Source organism: Zingiber officinale, chromosome 4A (genome assembly GCF_018446385.1).
Source record: "Zingiber officinale cultivar Zhangliang chromosome 4A, Zo_v1.1, whole genome shotgun sequence".
NCBI classification, from domain to species: Eukaryota; Viridiplantae; Streptophyta; class Magnoliopsida; order Zingiberales; family Zingiberaceae; genus Zingiber; species Zingiber officinale.
Window position 1 is genome coordinate 115,615,408 of NC_055992.1, and position 16,548 is coordinate 115,631,955.

At 35.1% G+C, this 16,548-nt stretch overlaps 2 protein-coding genes and 1 pseudogene across 3 annotated transcripts; 2 read left to right on the forward strand and 1 right to left on the reverse strand.

The window, feature by feature from the left end:
* Positions 1 to 1,796: 1,796 nt before the first annotated feature.
* Positions 1,797 to 11,307, forward strand: LOC121970686 (probable bifunctional riboflavin biosynthesis protein RIBA 1, chloroplastic). Of its 2 annotated transcripts, XM_042521545.1 has the most exons (8): positions 1,797 to 2,005; positions 5,547 to 5,615; positions 5,946 to 6,336; positions 6,424 to 6,645; positions 8,568 to 8,893; positions 9,939 to 10,068; positions 10,170 to 10,466; positions 10,836 to 11,307. In XM_042521545.1, the coding sequence occupies exons 2-8, from the start codon at positions 5,566 to 5,568 to the stop codon at positions 11,088 to 11,090; spliced, it is 1,671 nt and encodes a 556-aa protein (XP_042377479.1). In that variant the 5' UTR covers positions 1,797 to 2,005; positions 5,547 to 5,565; the 3' UTR covers positions 11,091 to 11,307. The 2 variants fall into 2 exon arrangements, with proteins under 2 accessions (XP_042377479.1, XP_042377480.1); XM_042521546.1 differs by lacking the exons at positions 1,797 to 2,005; positions 5,547 to 5,615 and having other exon boundaries at positions 6,197 to 6,331.
* LOC121970687 lies at positions 2,012 to 5,540 on the forward strand (annotated as a pseudogene).
* Positions 11,308 to 13,339: 2,032 nt separating the features above from the next.
* On the reverse strand, positions 13,340 to 16,331 carry LOC121970688 (bet1-like protein At4g14600). Its single transcript, XM_042521548.1, has 4 exons — positions 16,202 to 16,331; positions 15,948 to 16,071; positions 14,746 to 14,802; positions 13,340 to 13,686 (listed from the first exon to the last, which is right to left on the reverse strand). Exons 1-4 carry the CDS (start codon positions 16,243 to 16,245, stop codon positions 13,525 to 13,527), a joined length of 387 nt encoding a protein of 128 aa, XP_042377482.1. The 5' UTR covers positions 16,246 to 16,331; the 3' UTR covers positions 13,340 to 13,524.
* Between the last annotated feature and the right edge of the window lie 217 nt (positions 16,332 to 16,548).

A 16,548-nucleotide genomic window follows, 5' to 3' on the forward strand; every position in this document is an offset into this window, starting at 1 on the left:
AATATTGTAGCAATTATCAAATAACTTCTATACTATGTAGTAGTTATCAAATAACTTCTATATATTATGATTAAATCTTAAATTTTAAAATTTTAAACCCTAAATTCATACTATTATATCATAATATTTTTTTTACTAACTTGATCAAAATTATTTAAATTTTATCAAAATTATTTAAAACAGTTGTAACAACTACTTAATAAAAAGATAGATCCGTTATCATAACGACTCCCTTATGCTAGAGATGTCATATGCCCACCGTCTGCACTACACCCTGGGGATAGTAACAACTGCTTAATAATTTCTACATATTGTAGCAGCTAGTCATAGTTACTATAATAACTCTCGAAGTAAAGAATAATGTTGTAGTAACTACTCATTGTAGCAATTGATAAATAATGTTGGAAAAAGGTATTTTAAGAATAACAATATTTGACGATATGTCCTATTAATTTTTTTAAAGAATCTTTTTTTAATTGATATCATGTATCTGGCTTAACTAACTATTCTTGGGATAATCTATTTTATAAAAATTTTCTATCGAACATCAAAATAAATCAGGAATCATTTATAATAAGTGACTTATCAACTTAACGTAGTAACGTTGTTGTTAAGTAAGAATATCTTTTTAATAATGTGTATAATTTAAAGGGTTAATAGCTTTGAGCCCCCCTTATTTTATAGTAAAGTTACATTTTACTCTCCTCTATTTAAAAAACTACACTTAACCCTCCTTTGACATGAAGTAAAAAGGAAAAACAAGTAAATGATCAAAATAACCCTAACCTAAATCAGACTTCTAGAAGAAAATGAAAAATAAAAAAAAATCCCACAAGACCGTTGAAAGCTTAACCTTAACCAAATTTGATTTATATATAGGCCCAAAATTTCACTTATTCTTGGAAAAAATATCCTCACAAAATTCATACATGCACCAGTATAAACAACAGATAAACAGTAACTCTGAAAAGGATAATCAGTCAAAAACTCATTTTACCAAATAAAAAAGAGTCAAAATTCTAAATTAATGAATCAAAATTAAATGAAGATGGAACAAAATTTATCATTAAAAATTAAAATGAAGATCCTTTGATGATTTAGAAAAAAATCACTCTTTTAATTTTTGTCCAAAAGTAAATTTTTATTTCAAAGCAGTTAAAAATACTTTTCGTTTCAAAAGGGTGTTGTTTTGAAATGAAAATTTACTTTTGGGCAAAAATTAAAAGGATGATTTTTTTTCTAGATCATAAATGGTTTTTATTTTGATTTTTAATGATAAACTTTATTCTATCTTCATTTAATTTTGATTAATTAATTTAGAATTCAGAGTTACTGTTTTTTCTGTTGTTTATACTAGTACATATATGAATTTTATGAGGATATTTTTTCTAGGAATAAGTAAGATTTTGAACTTATATATAAATCAGGTTGGGTTAAGGTTAAACTTTTAATGGTTTTGTGGGATTTTTTTTATTTTTCTTTTTTTTTAGAAGTCTGATTTAGGTTAGGGTTATTTTCGTTATTTTTTTTACCCTTTTTACTTTATGTCAAAGGAGCGTTGAGTGTAGTTTTTTAAATAGAGGGGACAAAATACAACTTGCTATAAAATTCAGGGGCTTAAAGTTATTAATCCTAATTTAAACCGCCCTTCTCATTTTTCCCCCAATACTTTATAATATTTCTCTGAATAGTTTAGATAACAATTTTAGTTTATTTTAATGATTTTAAAGGTTTTTTTTAACGATTTAAATAAAAAGATAAATTGTACCAGGTGAGCTTGGCTGGACACGGTTGAGCTTCCTCGAGCTTCCTCCGATCTCTCCATATCTATCCATCGCACTCCCTTCGTTCCTTATCCGTTCCGACTTCCTCCCTTGTATATAATGCTCCCTTGCACACCGAACGCACTCTCTTCCTCTCCCTCTCACGGGGAGTTTGCTATTGCCGATCTACTACCCGGACGCTGCCTCGCCGCCGGCGCTCGCCGATCGAGTCTCTGAAGAAGGTACTCTTTTTGTTGCTTTGTTGGGGACGATTGCATCATTTTAACTTTAGGGATTTCGTTTTTGAGTAGATGCAGTCATGCAAATTTGCTGGATTTTGTTTGAAGCTATGAAGTATGAACCCCATGTCAAAACAGGATTTTTTTTTTATGGAGTACGGGAGATTCTTGGATTGCGGATCGTTGAGGAGGGAGAAAATTGTGGAAAGATTTGGTTTTTTACTTGGTAGTCGTAGCTGTCCTAGCCAATCTTATATTTCTTGTGGACCGTAGTAGTAAAGGTCTAAGAAAATGGAATCTTTTGTGAACAAGTAGGTTACTTGTTTCCGATGCTAAATTTGCCTCTTCTTATGAGCTCAATAAGCCGACTCCTTCCAGAAAGTCTTTCTATTTGACTTGGGCATTAGATTAAGAAAAATTAGGGAGTCAACATTTTACCTTGAACAAGGCAGGTCAAACGATGCTCTAAATGTGCTTGGTGATATTAAAAGTAATAGCCAATCTCCATCTTCTGTCACTTATTCAACCATCTTACTATCATACAAGAAGATGGATGACTTGTTTGGCACAGTTTCTTGCTTTGTCCAGTTGAGAGACAAGTATCAGAGAGGTGAAATTGGTAAGACCAACAGTGACGATTGGAAGAATGAGTTTGTTAAACTTGGAAAGTTCACAATCAGTATATGTTAGAATGAGTTTATTAAACTTGGAAAGTTCACAATCAGTATATGTTATCTCATGATATGGCAATAGCTAGTAAATGCTGAAAACCAGCTCCTAATAATTTTAAAAAAGTGAAACCGCCACATCAGTGACCCCCCTAGAACCGGTCTCACGGATATGGAGGGAGGTAAATGCAGGTATACAGCTGAAAGCACATGGCCGGGACGCTAACCCCAGGTAATGGATGAGGCACTATTAAAACCTAACCGAGTAGATTATAATGCCTTTTATGGGTGTGCACACGAGATAGCCATTATTCTGTGGCCATGGAGTTCTATAGAAGAACAAAGGATATGCACAATGACATAAGTTCATCTGTATGCAATCATGTGAAATGGGTAACGGCCAAGGCTAAAAAGCAGTGGACAGCTCTTGGGATCTTGGAGGACTTGCTGGAGATTGGACCTGGCCCAAATAATCTATCATATGAACTGATCCTATCGCATTTCAACTTTCTGCTAACTGCTGCGAGGAAAAAAGGGATGTGGAAATCGGCTATTAGGATCATCGACAAGATGCAAGAGAAAGGCTTAAGACCAGGAAACAGAGAATGGAGAGCTGTCCTTTTAGCTTGCTCTAAAGCATCAGAAACATTGGTTGCTGTACAGATATTCACTAGGATGGTGGAGCAGGGGGAGAAACCAACCATAGTATCTTATGGAGATCTGCTGAGTGCACTGGAAAAGGTAAGCTTTATGATGAAGCACTCCGCATGTGGGAGCATATGGGTAAAGTGGGTGTCAAACCAAACCTATATGCATGTACAATATTGACATCAGTTTATACTGAGAAAGGTTATCTGGAGATGGTTGAATCTGTCATTAGTGAAATGAGATCAGTAGGTATTAATTCAAACGTGGTCACTTCTAATGCAATAATTTCTGTGTGTGCGAAGAATGGTATGCAAAATGCTACTTTGGAGTGGTTTTACCACATGAAAATTTACAAGCCCAAACCAAATGAAACAACTTATGAAGTACTGGTGGAAGCCTTGGCAAGAGATGGCAAACCAAGATTAGCAAATGAGATGTACTCAAGGGCTTGTGATGAGGTACTTCATCTTTCTTCAAAAGCCTATGATACTCTCTCACAATCCTTACGTTCATGTTGAACAACTGTGAATCTGAATGCTTTGGGCCACATGCTCAGGCTAACAAGAGGAAAAGGCATACCTAGTCGATGGAATTTGTTCATGATCTTGTAGATCTCCCTAGGAGAGAAGACCATTTGATGAGAAAGAAATATACAAATTAAAATTATGATCTAATTAAATAGAGATGATACCGTGGATGAGTTCATGCAATTGATTTCACACTTGATATCCATTTCTTTTTTGTAACATTGACAACCTTTTGCACTGTTATGCTATAGTATATCAATAAATGCTAGCGCACACAGTTCATTGTAACATTGACAACCTTTTTCACACACACACATATTACAAAAGTGGAAAACATTAGGCAAAAGATTATTAAATTAAAAGAGATCGATGAAAAGAGTACCTCCAACTAAATTCCTAAAATTGAAATTATGGAAGCATCCCTGAAGTTTCCAAATGAAAGGAGTACCTCCTTTAAAGATTTGATCAAAAAGTCGCAATGAAGCAACATCCTGGCAGTAAAACAACAACCGCAATGTCTCTGAGAGAGGGAGGGAGAGGAATAGGGATAGCAGGTGCATCTTCACGATGAACAAGGAACAAAGAGAAGAAGGATGATGGTTCTAGCGAGTAACAATTGGTTATGTGTGTCTGTGGTCCTTTCATACGTGCTACAATATGTTGATCACTTTATATTCTTGATGTGTCTAGGTGAGTTGGGGTCTAATAATGCAATGACTTTGTGACAACTGTTCTATGGATACCATTAGAGTATCTTATTAGAGGTGTACCACAAGCTTTTCGGAAAAACAGGTCAATGCTTTTTATTGAACCTATTTAAATTATTTTTTGGGTTGATTTGTTACCTTTTGAGTATTGAAATAACACATTCATCATTGTAAAATATGACCACTGTATATATCATTCAAATCTAAAAGGTAAATGTTAATTTAGTTAAACTTAGTTTGTTATTATTTGTTTAAACTTTAAAGTATATTCAAATTTAATATTTATTTGATTGCATTGTTCTCTTATTCTTCTTCATTTTATATATGGTTTTAATTTAATTATTTTTTCTGAGAAAATATATATATATATGTTAAATCTAAAATATTTAAATGTTCGACCTCCTAAACACACGACTTTTACATCTCTTTGGCCTCTACCACACCATTGATCTCCTCAGCACCAAAGAGATGCTAGAGTTACTTGCTTAGGAGGTCAAGCATTTATACATTTTGAAACTAATATTTATAAAATTTTTTAGAAAAATAATTAAAATGTAATAAAAAAAAGGACAAGAGAACAATGTAATTAAATAATAAATCTAAAATATTTTTAAGGTATATTTTTAACTAAATAATATCAAATTAAATTCAATTAAATTAATAATATTTACTTTTTAAATTTTGAATGAAATATATGTAGTGTTAGATTTTATAATGACAAACACCTACTTAAAGATAACAAGTCAACCAAAAAATAAATTTTGAATATATTTAATAAAAATATTGATTTGTTTTGCCAAAATTTATGTGGTACATCTTCTTCAACTACTTTGGTGGTATCACGAAAATAGTTGCTAAGAAGTTGTAGAGGAGGTAGCCTTATTGTTGGAAACTTCAGGGATGCTTGCATAATATCAATTTCAGGGATTTGTTTTCAGTAGATGCAATTTGATAGGTTTTGATTGAAGATATGAATTCAAGTTTGTTAAACCAGGACTAGGTGGCAATTGCGGATGACTTCTCTTGCTTTTTCTTCATCGCCCGTTGGACTTCGTTTCACTCGGTAAGATCTGAAAAGTTGAACTTCCATGTTAAATTTATAGTTCTATCTTTTCATAGAAAGGGTTAGCTAGGAGAAGAAAATACTTTTTCAAAAGGTGCAATTTTTAACCAAGCACTGATGCCCTTTTCATAAGCTTGTTGTCGATATATTTAGCACTTCATGCATGTCTGCTTCACGTTGGTTTTTGATTTAAAATAATTAGGTTGTAGTCTGATGGTATGGGAAAATTCTTAAAGCATAGCTTAATCTATCGATTGAATCTCATTAATGTAAAATGATAGTTCTTTCTTGGTGGATCCTTACCTGTTGTCTTATCATGGCTGTTAACAGGGTGCAGTATGGTACAAGAGCATTGAGTTCTTTCAAAAAGATCGTAGGGTTGAGTTGTGATAAAGTTTCAGTAAATTTGATTCCCAATGTGACATCAAATGGTTACAAGAGAACAATATGCTTTGCTTTAAAAGGAAATGGTGCATTTGTGACAATACCAAACTCTAGTGAGGGCGATGTAGAATCAGCAGATAGTGCTGTTAGTGAACAAGATAATGCACATAACAGTTATATTCTTCAAGCTGATGCAACATCCATCCAAACAGTTGTAGCTGATATTTCTCCAGTTCCGAATGACTTTCCTATCTACAATGGAGAACTTGATTTGGATTGTCCTACAAAAGGATTCTCCTCTATTCCAGAGGCAATTGAAGACATTCGTCAAGGCAAGGTTTGCTTTGCTTTTCTAAATGCTTTCTTATGACTCATTCATCTCCATAGACCTTTTTCATCATCATTATATGTTGTTTCCTTGCAGTTTGTGATTGTTGTTGATGATGAAGATAGAGAAAATGAGGGAGATCTCATTATGGCAGCATCTTTGGTGACGCCAGAGGCCATGGCTTTTATTGTGAAACATGGGACTGGAATTGTCTGTGCGAGTATGAAAGCTGAAGATCTTGAAAGGTTAGAGCTTCCTCTCATGGTATCAAACAAAGAAAATGAGGAGAAACTATGCACAGCTTTCACCGTCTCAGTGGTATGTTACTTTTATTTGTTTTACTAGTTAATAATGTTTCTTAGTCATGAGGGGAAGATTAGACTCCTTAATTCTCAGAGACCCCAAGTAGCACTCTCTACCTTTATATATTGTTGATGAATAGGAAATATTACAAATAACCCCTTAACCCTTGCATTTTTTAATTCCAAACTTTGGATATTCTATAGGGACCTATTTGTTACAAATATATTCAACTAATATGCCCACAAAATGATGTACATGGAGACAGAATGTATCCAACTTGAGATGTTCGTGGAATGACAGAGAGAGAGAGAGAGAGCAGGGTTGATCCAAATTAAGGTTTGCAAAATGACATAGGTGAAAAGAGGACTGCCTCGACTTGAGATATTGACACGGTGATATACATGGAGAGAAGAGAGATTCAACTTTAGATCTATGGAATGACGCATGTGGAGAGAAAATGGTATGGTGGTTTGAGATTCACAAAATGATGCACATGGAGAGAAAAGGATTTACCGACTTGGAATCTATAGAATGACACGTGTAGATAAAAGGGCATGCTGATTTGAAATCCATGGAATGACTCACATGGATAGATAAGGGCACACCGAATGTGGCTGAAATTATCTATTAGCTCCAAAAGAATGAATGAATTAACTACATTGAACTTAAACAAAGCCTAACTAGATTGGGCCTAAACAAGTCCCAACTAGATTGGACCTACAATAACAAACAGAATATTGACTCAAACCTTAAAAAAAACAAGGTTAGATCATGTTCCAATGACAAGGCAGACTTAGGAGGCGACAGCGGATCTGGATGGCATTGGCAAATTTAGTTGTAACAAATGACAGGAGGTGAAGGCAAAAACGAACTTAGTGCTATTGCAGTGAACTCAATATAGGGAAGCTAGGTTGCCCAAAGCTGATTAAAGGTAAAGAAAGACACCTAACTTTGCAGCTAGAAGGAGTGACGCCAACACCAACATTGAGAGGAGCAACTGATGCAATGTTGGAAGGAGTGATGTCATGGGACGTACTAGCAAGATTGGATGCAAGATGTAAGGAGAGACATGGGTGGCAGTGCTGCTCAAGATGCAATGCCTCCACAAGCCGCTAGAGCGATGAAGAAGGGGAAGATGCAAGCACGGCAGGAGGAGCAACAGTGGAGCAGATTCCCAACTCATGTGGGATAACAGAAGGAGATAGCGGTCGTTGGGAAGAAGCTCACTTGGAGTTTGCCCAGTGCTTGTCATAGACAGTTGTTATACGAGGAAAAAGGAAGTGACTCTAACACCATATTAAAGGGAAAACTATATTTCCATAGGGACTGTAGGTAAGCCTCTCTACCTTTATATATTATTGATGAATAAAAAATATTACAAATAATCCCTTAACTCTTATTTATATTTAACTCCCCAACACTTAGAAAAATGAAAGCAAGAAGAGGCATGTCTTGGGTGCATATGGTTTGGGAAAGCTTGCTATAGAGACACCAGCTTTACATATTAATTAATACCTCTTTGGAACCATAGGTGTCGGACTGCTTGTTGACTGCCTATTCACTTATATCAGTTTAAGGAATTAGTTTTCTTTTTGTTTGATGACATGAGTTATATATGGTGACTACTTAAGTTGGCAAAGTTTTTCCATTTTTCCTACTACTTTTGAGTGGGAAAAGGGGAGGTGGTCTACCCCAATACTACTAAATTAAACTGTATTTTAGTTGGCAACTTGTGTTACTCATACTATTTGCAAGTAATTGCTTATTCTATCTGCATGAACTGCAATGCTTCATAGAAAAATATGTGATGTAAACATATGGATTGTGGTACAATTTTCTTCATTCTTAAATGCCTGCATTCAGCTACTTTTTCTTTCTTACATTGGCTGACCATTGATTTCTAAAATTATGGGATCATTCCACGGTTCTATTTTCAGGATGCTAAAGATGGTACAAGTACCGGTGTCTCTGCTACAGACAGAGCCAGGACAGTTACGATGCTTGCTTCACCTGATTCAAAATCTAAAGATTTCAACCGTCCAGGTCATATTTTCCCATTGAGATACAGGGAAGGTGGTGTTTTGAAAAGAGCTGGACATACCGAAGCATCACTTGATCTGGCTGTATTAGCTGGGTTACCTCCGGTTGGAGTTCTTTGTGAGATTGTTGATGAAAGTGATGGTTCCATGGCTCGGTTACCTAAACTACGTGAGTTTGCCAAGGAGGAGAACTTGAAGATAATTTCAATTGCAGATTTGATCAGGTGCATTATCAAATTCTCTCGTTGTGTCAACAGGCTAATTGTTTTTAGCTTTAACACAAACAACGATGATATTGTTTTTTGTGTGGTTCATTGGTAGTTTTAATTTGATGATAGAAACCATGCTCCCACATTATGAATGGACATTGCTTGCAGAGTATGAGTGTAAAAAAACTTTGCAGCATGATAATTATTCTGCACCTAATAGCATCACTGTCAAAAATACACAATACAAGATGTAAGGGAGCTAAATTAATAAAAGGTGACAACATCCAAAGCTCTCAACTTACGAAAAATTTATGAACTTATAATTGAAGTACTAGATTACGTTAGAAAATTCCTCTACTGACTTAACCAAAGAGGATCCTCTTAATGTTTGTCTTTAAATGACTTCACCTTAGAAAATTGATGATCCCTCACTTGAACCCTAAAGAGCTCTCCTACTATCCTTTACTTGAATTTTCACTTAAACTCACCACATTAATTTAGATAGAGTTTACATCCTCTTGACTATGATCTACTTGGACGATTGTCGAACCATCTTAAGGACTTAAAAGTACCAACCCAATTGAAATAACAAAAACTATAAGATACTATCGAAAAATGATAAAATTGGTGATAATTATTTTAGTAATACATTTACAGGTAGGTGGCCCTTACAGTAACTTCTGAGATTAAAGTTTATTGATTTGACCTTTTCCATCAACCAATAAGAACTTCCTACTTTTGTTTCTTGTCTTTAGTTTGAAGCACCATGTACTTTTCTGATCTTTTTCTTGGTTAAGATAACACGATGAATGAATGCAAATACTAGGTGAGCAACTAATTACACTTTTCCCTACATAGAACTTCTGTTCTATTTTCTCATCTCTTGTAATGTCCTTCCCACATTTTAGCCTTGGAGTTTAGCTCAGTGTTTTTGTTGCTTCAACACAATGACTTCTCATGTTGGATTCTTTTAGTTGCCTCAGGATTATTCAGTCTTGTTTTCTTATTCTGGTCAGTTTTTGTGATAAATTATTGTTCTGACCATGTGAGATTATGACAGATATAGGAGGAAAAGGGATAGGTTAGTTGAATGTGCTTCTATTGCACGCCTACCATTGAAATGGGGTTCTGTTCAGGCCTATTGTTATCGATCACTTCTTGATGGAATGGAACATATTGCTATGGTTAAAGTAAGCAGCATTCAATACAATCTTACGTGCATTTTTTTGTACCCTTTTGCTTGCTTTGCCACATTTATTCTATTGTCATTTATAGACCTAATATCATTCAGGGAGATATTGGAGATGGCCACGATATCCTTGTAAGGGTGCATTCTGAGTGCCTCACTGGTGACATATTTGGATCTGCTAGGTGCGACTGTGGCAATCAGCTTGCGCTAGCTATGGAAATGATCGAAAAAGCTGGAAGGGGTGTGCTAGTTTACCTTCGTGGACATGAAGGCAGGGGTATCGGCCTTGGTCACAAACTTCGTGCTTACAATTTACAGGATGATGGGCGTGACACTGTGGAAGCTAACGAGGAGCTAGGATTACCCGTAGATTCACGGGAATACGGCATTGGAGCGCAGGTAAAATACCATTAACCAAACTTATGGTATGGACTGTAGGAATCAACTAGTTTGTCCACTTAAATCAGTGAACATTTTAGAGTCGCATCCCATCATGGTAAATTAGCATATTTTTTAGTGTGATTATTTCTTAATGAATAGTGGCAAAATTTCTGGGTTGTCTCCCTTTCTGAAAATAAGTATCTTTCTCTTGCAACTACAGTCTTGTCTCGCATGCGAGTATGTTCAACACCTTATCTATTACTTTTTCACTTCTCTTTTACATGATAAACTTCTAGTATCACTAAAAAAGATCATTTTGACTGTTGAGTATATATATATTTAGAGAAGCATACTTCATTGATAAACTAACTCATTTATGTTGCCCAGATTCTACAAGACCTCGGCGTTCGGACTATGAAACTGATGACGAACAACCCTTCCAAGTATCATGGACTCAAGGGCTACGGATTGAGCATTGCCGGCAAAGTTCCCCTGCTAACTCCAATCACCAACGAAAATAGAAGGTATATGGAAACAAAAAAGGAAAAAATGGGGCATATATATGGATCTGATTTCAATGGTCATCTTTCTAGTTTCATTGGAAGTGATGCAACTGATGAACAGCAGCAGGCTTCCTCCTAATGTTGCAAGTAGAAGTTGATTAAGCTTTAGTTGTTTACAACCTTGTTTTTTATGGTCAAGTTTTTTTTTTAATTTGATGGAGCTCCACTGAGTTAATGACTATCTAAGCTGTTGTGCCAAATAAAAATAAAAACAAAAACAAAAACAAAGTTGGTTCTTATGTAATAAAAATGGTAGCTTTATTTTGCCATATAATTGTATTTTATTGCTTTCCTTTCTTGGGAATTGTATATATGCATATATTGGATTTTTTTTTCCACTGCAAAAAGGACTCATTTATTTTATATATATATATATATATATATATATATATATATATATATAGAAGTTTAATATTTAATGCGGTATAAAATATTGGTCAGTAAAAAATTCTTTTTTTATTATTTGTTAATCTAGATATACGAGCTTTAAGTCATTTTTCCCACCTCCGCTGACACCCTCTCCTCCCAGGCTCACCATAAAAATATAATGATATTTACCCTTCTATCTTTTTCCTTATTCCTCATTCACGTTTTTTTTTTATTTTAATTTTTTTAAGTTTTGTTTTTTTAACTAATTTTATTTTTGATCAGTTTTATTTTTTGAATAATTTTTTTATTATTTATTTTAATCTTTGTTTATTTTTTATCTTAGATTTTAAGTATTATTTGTAAAAATTTAAATAATATAAAAATATGCATCAAAATAAAAATTATATATATATATATATCGTTTTGTTTTATTTTATTTTATTAATTTTTGTTTTTTAATCAGTTTTTTTATAATTTTAATTCTTTTAAATTTTTTATTATATATTTATAAACTTTTATTTATTTTTCAGTCGTAGATTTTCGTACACACTCTTTTCTCAGTCCCATCATATTATTTACCTTTATACTATTTTTTTTTAAAGTATTTTTTCGACAAAAAAGTCATGTTTTTTTTATATTTATAATATGAGATTGGATCTTTTGTCCCTAATTTTCTCTGTCCTCCTATCTTACTCGTCGCCTCAAGCCCACTACTGGCGGCCTCTGGTCGTCGCCTCGATTAAAACTATACCCTGGTCGTCGTCCCGACCAGAACTATACCCTAGGGGAAGGTGAACTCGGGGGTCGCTATCAGGGCGATCAACATCGAAATTTGGCTGAATTCAAGTAGGGACTCAGATCGTCGACGAAGGAAAGTTTACTCAAATCCAGTTGAATTTCGGGGTTGATCGCGTCGATGGCGACCCCATTCACCTTCCCCCTAGGATATAGTTTTAATCGGATCGGCGGCCGAAGGCCGCCGGTGATGCCGCCACCGATGGGCTGGGGCAATGACTAGGACACGGGGGACAGATGATATTGGAATAGAGGATTCGATATCTTATAATCTTTATTTTTTTTTAATAATAGATTTTAGGGGTTATTGTTTATAAAAAATTTGAAAGTAAAATATGGATAAAAAATAAAAAAAAATATGAAAAAATAATAAATAAAATTTATTTTTAAAAATAAAACTAAGTAAATAAAATTGAAAAAATAAAACTAAAGAAAGTAAATAAAATAGGAAAAAAAATAAAATAACTTGTTATTTTAAAGGAATAGGTAAAAAGGTTATTTAAAGGGAGAGAGGGGGTGTGCTGTAGGGGTGGAGAAAGTAATTTACCCAAGTTAATATAGAGGTGGGAGGCTTGATTCCACCCACTATTAGATAAATCCGCAAAGTGTAAATGGATCTTGATATGGCACTTAAGCGTCGCCAGTAGTTCGAATTCTGAGGGCATTCAAAAATGTTGGAAAATGCCCAACATGAGCGTCAAACTCTTGCTATATGGAAATTATCCTTGTTATTTACTCTGGGAAAAAAAATCTTGGTCAATAGAAAGTGCTTATTTTAGGGTTTAATTTTCTCAAATGAGTCATTGGCATCACCCCTTTTGGTCCTGTATGGTGTCTGTTTTAGGTGACCTTCCAACCTCTGCTCTCCTTTGACAACTTAGTCAGTCCCCCCTACTACATGAAATCCCTTTGGTAGTTCTTGATCCTCTTCAAGGCGAAGCTCGATCCGATAGGCCTTCCTTGACGAAGAGCCACTAGAGTAGCTAGCAACTTTCATTTGTATGGTTTCTAATTTGGTCACCGAAAGATATATCAGTTGCATCTCCCAGTTTGATAATCTATTGATCGCCAATCACAAAAGGAGAGCTTTCTTGACTTTGGTTTTCCATCATTCCATGAGCTCAAGCTTCTGGCAGAAAGTCTCCAAGAACAGGGAAAAGAAGAAACAGAAAATATTACAATAGCAAATTACATTGGCAAAGATCCTCACAATGGGAAGTCATATACATTGCAGCAAGATATACTGGGTTAGCTGCTTCAATCATTTGAATAAAATGATCAAGCATCTATAACAGGCAAGTTGAGAATCAGAAGATTGTCTGGTCGCACCCTCTTGCATGGTAATCCCTTCACCTTCGGGAGATCTTCGACCAAAAATAGACGATGAAGAAACAGAAAAGTGCAAACAGAATCACATGGAATACATGATTTGAACCCTTTTGGATGACGCTCTTATTCAACCTTCTCATGTTATTCTTCACCCCAGCCTGGGCAGCGGTTAAGGTCATTTGCTGTTTAACATCCACAGATTCATGAGAAGCATTCAAATTTATTAAGTCTACAAGTAAAGAAGCAAAATACATAAATATGCAAAAATATTTGTTATGTTAGCCTAATTATAAAAAGAACACGCGAGACTCAAATTGCACATCCAACAACGTTCCTGTAGAATTGATGCTTTTTTAGAACAAAAGTCTTTGCATGAGAAATCAGTATAATGGCTGACTTAGCAAACCACAAGTCAATCATGCAACCAAAATATGGGAGTGTTATACTCACTTAAACCTCTTTTCATCTGTTGCTAAATCAACATAAATTCTTGAAGATATTTGTTTTGTTTTTATTTTTCTTTTTTCCTTCTGAAAGTATGCTAAAGGATGTCGTGGCTAACATCCTGATGTTTTTAGAAGTGGCGGTGTCCCTAAACTTTTGGCCAATGTCTTGATGGTATTTTCCAACAATGAGACACCCAATTTTGTTTCTGGGACTTGATAAAAACAAGATCTAGTTTTCTCCCTCTGTTTTACTCTTGTATTGAGGTATTTTGATGACTAGATGGCCTATATAGGGCACATCCATTCGTCTTTTTCAATAAAATTTTCCAACTGGAGGCATCGGAGAGTCTCTATTCATGTAGGATCCACCTTTGATACTTTGTAAATCAAGTAGGATCCTTCCCATTTACTTGAATTCACCCCTACTCATCTTTAGTGATTCTGGGGAATTCAAGTACACATGCTTAAGTGGTCAGATGAGGCTTCTAGTGAGGTTCAAACCTAGAGAAGCCTTGTTTTCGAAGTCATCTTTCCAACAAGAATTAATATGCTCTAGAGGGGCCTTGCGTGGTTTCCAACACCTAGGTGTTTACCCCAGAGCCTTCCGCAAACAGTCATCTGACTTCTTAAAGTTTCTGAAACGACAAAAAAACAGGATGAATGTAATGGAACTACAGTAGTGAAGACAGTTTTTGAGCAACACTACATGGTAATGACAGGTCAAGTTTCTACATTAACTTGGCAAATGTTTGAAGCATGTAAGAGTGTAAACTTAGAAATGACAATGGAAATTACCAATTGAGTTATGAAGTCATTTTGAAACTTTGCTTCTGACTCTATTTCTTGAGCTACCTGTAACATGAATTGCAAGGGGAACAATTAGTGGCATTAAAAAAACAAACAATAAGTAGTACAAGAAATTAAGTAAAAAGATAACAAGGTTTCTTAATGATTATGATCATCTTTAAGTATCACCATTTTCAGATTGTATGTATTGTTTAAGAGAGGAGACCAAAGCTCTCATCATGTCATTAAATGTTGGCGTGCATTAAGGAGAAGAACCACCCTTATCTTGCTTATGAGAGTAGACAACCATTCCCTTATTCATGTTCAAGTATGTAACAACCAAGCATGACTCATTAATCTTACCACTTAGTAGCAGTTCTACAAACCCTAATGAATTGAAAGACAATTGCACCTGTTTATCCAAAAATTTTGTATTGAAACTAATAGCATGTACAACCTCATAAATAAGTAGTTTCCAAGGCTAGGTTGTTAATTTCTAGTAACGTACCATACATATAGAAACTAATTCATGGGCAGGATAAAATTCATGTAACCAATTGACAAGGAATTGAGAGCAGCTATTTTCTGTGGTTCTCCTTAGAATTTATACATTGCTGGCACTTTCATGATTTAGCCAACATGATGAAGCATAATGCTTCCGTATTGCCAAAAAAATAAGGAATTGCACAATTCAATGTGAACAAGGAACTACTATACTAGCTTAACCATTCACCATTTTCTCAAAAGGATTTATTCAATTTCTTAGTTAATGAGCAATCTACTTTGCTAAATCATTACTGCCTTTTTTTATCTATCTGTTCAGTAGAGTATGACTACCAAGAAAAACACTCTTTTTTAATACAAAATCATTCGTGTCCTCTTTGAATGAAGATGGTCCATAAAGCTTGTACCTTCACAAAGTTATACCAACAATTGAAAGGAAGAGTGCACAAGGGCATGATAATGACACTACCACAGTCGTTTTGATTCTCTTAAAAATAAAACTTGAATTTCACAAGAAGATCGATTTAGTTCGCTTTTATTCTCCTAAACCCTAAATAAAATGGCGTATCAGACTTTAATTCACACAAAACCCTCATCCTTTTCTCCCCGATGCTTCTTGATTCAAGTTCCAACAATTGAACCCCTATCGTAACAATAGACAAGAATGAAATGAAATAAAGAGGAAAAAAGAGAGGAGGAAAACGCACCCCTTTCAACTGCCGGACCTTCCCGTAAAGCCCACTGATCTCCTCATCCAAATCCCCATGCATCGGGTCGATCCGCAATTGAATCTCGTCTGAAGAAGCAGCTGGACGAGCGAAGAGCCCTTCCCTGAGACCCCAACACACACAAAAACCGGATTTTTTTCATAAAAGAACAAGAAAAAACTAGAACGAAACAAAATTCTCGAAGGGAAAAAAACAAAGGAATCGATGTAGGAATGAAGGAGGTCATCGAGTACCTCGATCGCAGAGGACCTGAAGCGCCGTAGAGGGGATGCGCCATGGCGGCGTGGCGACGGAGAATTCCCTCGACGAGATCGATATCGCACCGAGTTTACAATTTAACAGTTTGATTTCGAAATAAATAAATAAATAAATATATATATATATATATATATATATATATATATATATATATATATATATATATATATATATATATCAAATTTTTAGGGAAAAACGGCAGTCACGTGCGCTGCGGTGGCTCCGAACCAATCGGCTCCTCTTACTAATTTTTTCTACCAAACTCACGGACGGCCAGGATCCTCCCGTGGCCGGCGGCGCAGATCGACGACGCGTGTCGCGA

Bases quoted from the DNA above. Each gene is read 5' to 3' on its own strand.
- LOC121970686 (XM_042521545.1), top strand. From the start codon at position 5,566: ATGACTTCTCTTGCTTTTTCTTCATCGCCCGTTGGACTTCGTTTCACT. The intron at 10,069-10,169 runs GTAAGCAGCATT...AATATCATTCAG, and splicing joins AACATATTGCTATGGTTAAA to GGAGATATTGGAGATGGCCA. The intron at 10,467-10,835 runs GTAAAATACCAT...TATGTTGCCCAG, and splicing joins AATACGGCATTGGAGCGCAG to ATTCTACAAGACCTCGGCGT.
- LOC121970688 (XM_042521548.1), bottom strand. From the start codon at position 16,245: ATGGCGCATCCCCTCTACGGCGCTTCAGGTCCTCTGCGATCGAG. The intron at 16,072-16,201 runs GTACTCGATGAC...TTGGGGTCTCAG, and splicing joins TCAGGTCCTCTGCGATCGAG to GGAAGGGCTCTTCGCTCGTC. The intron at 14,803-15,947 runs GTGCGTTTTCCT...TTCATGTTACAG, and splicing joins AGGTCCGGCAGTTGAAAGGG to GTAGCTCAAGAAATAGAGTC.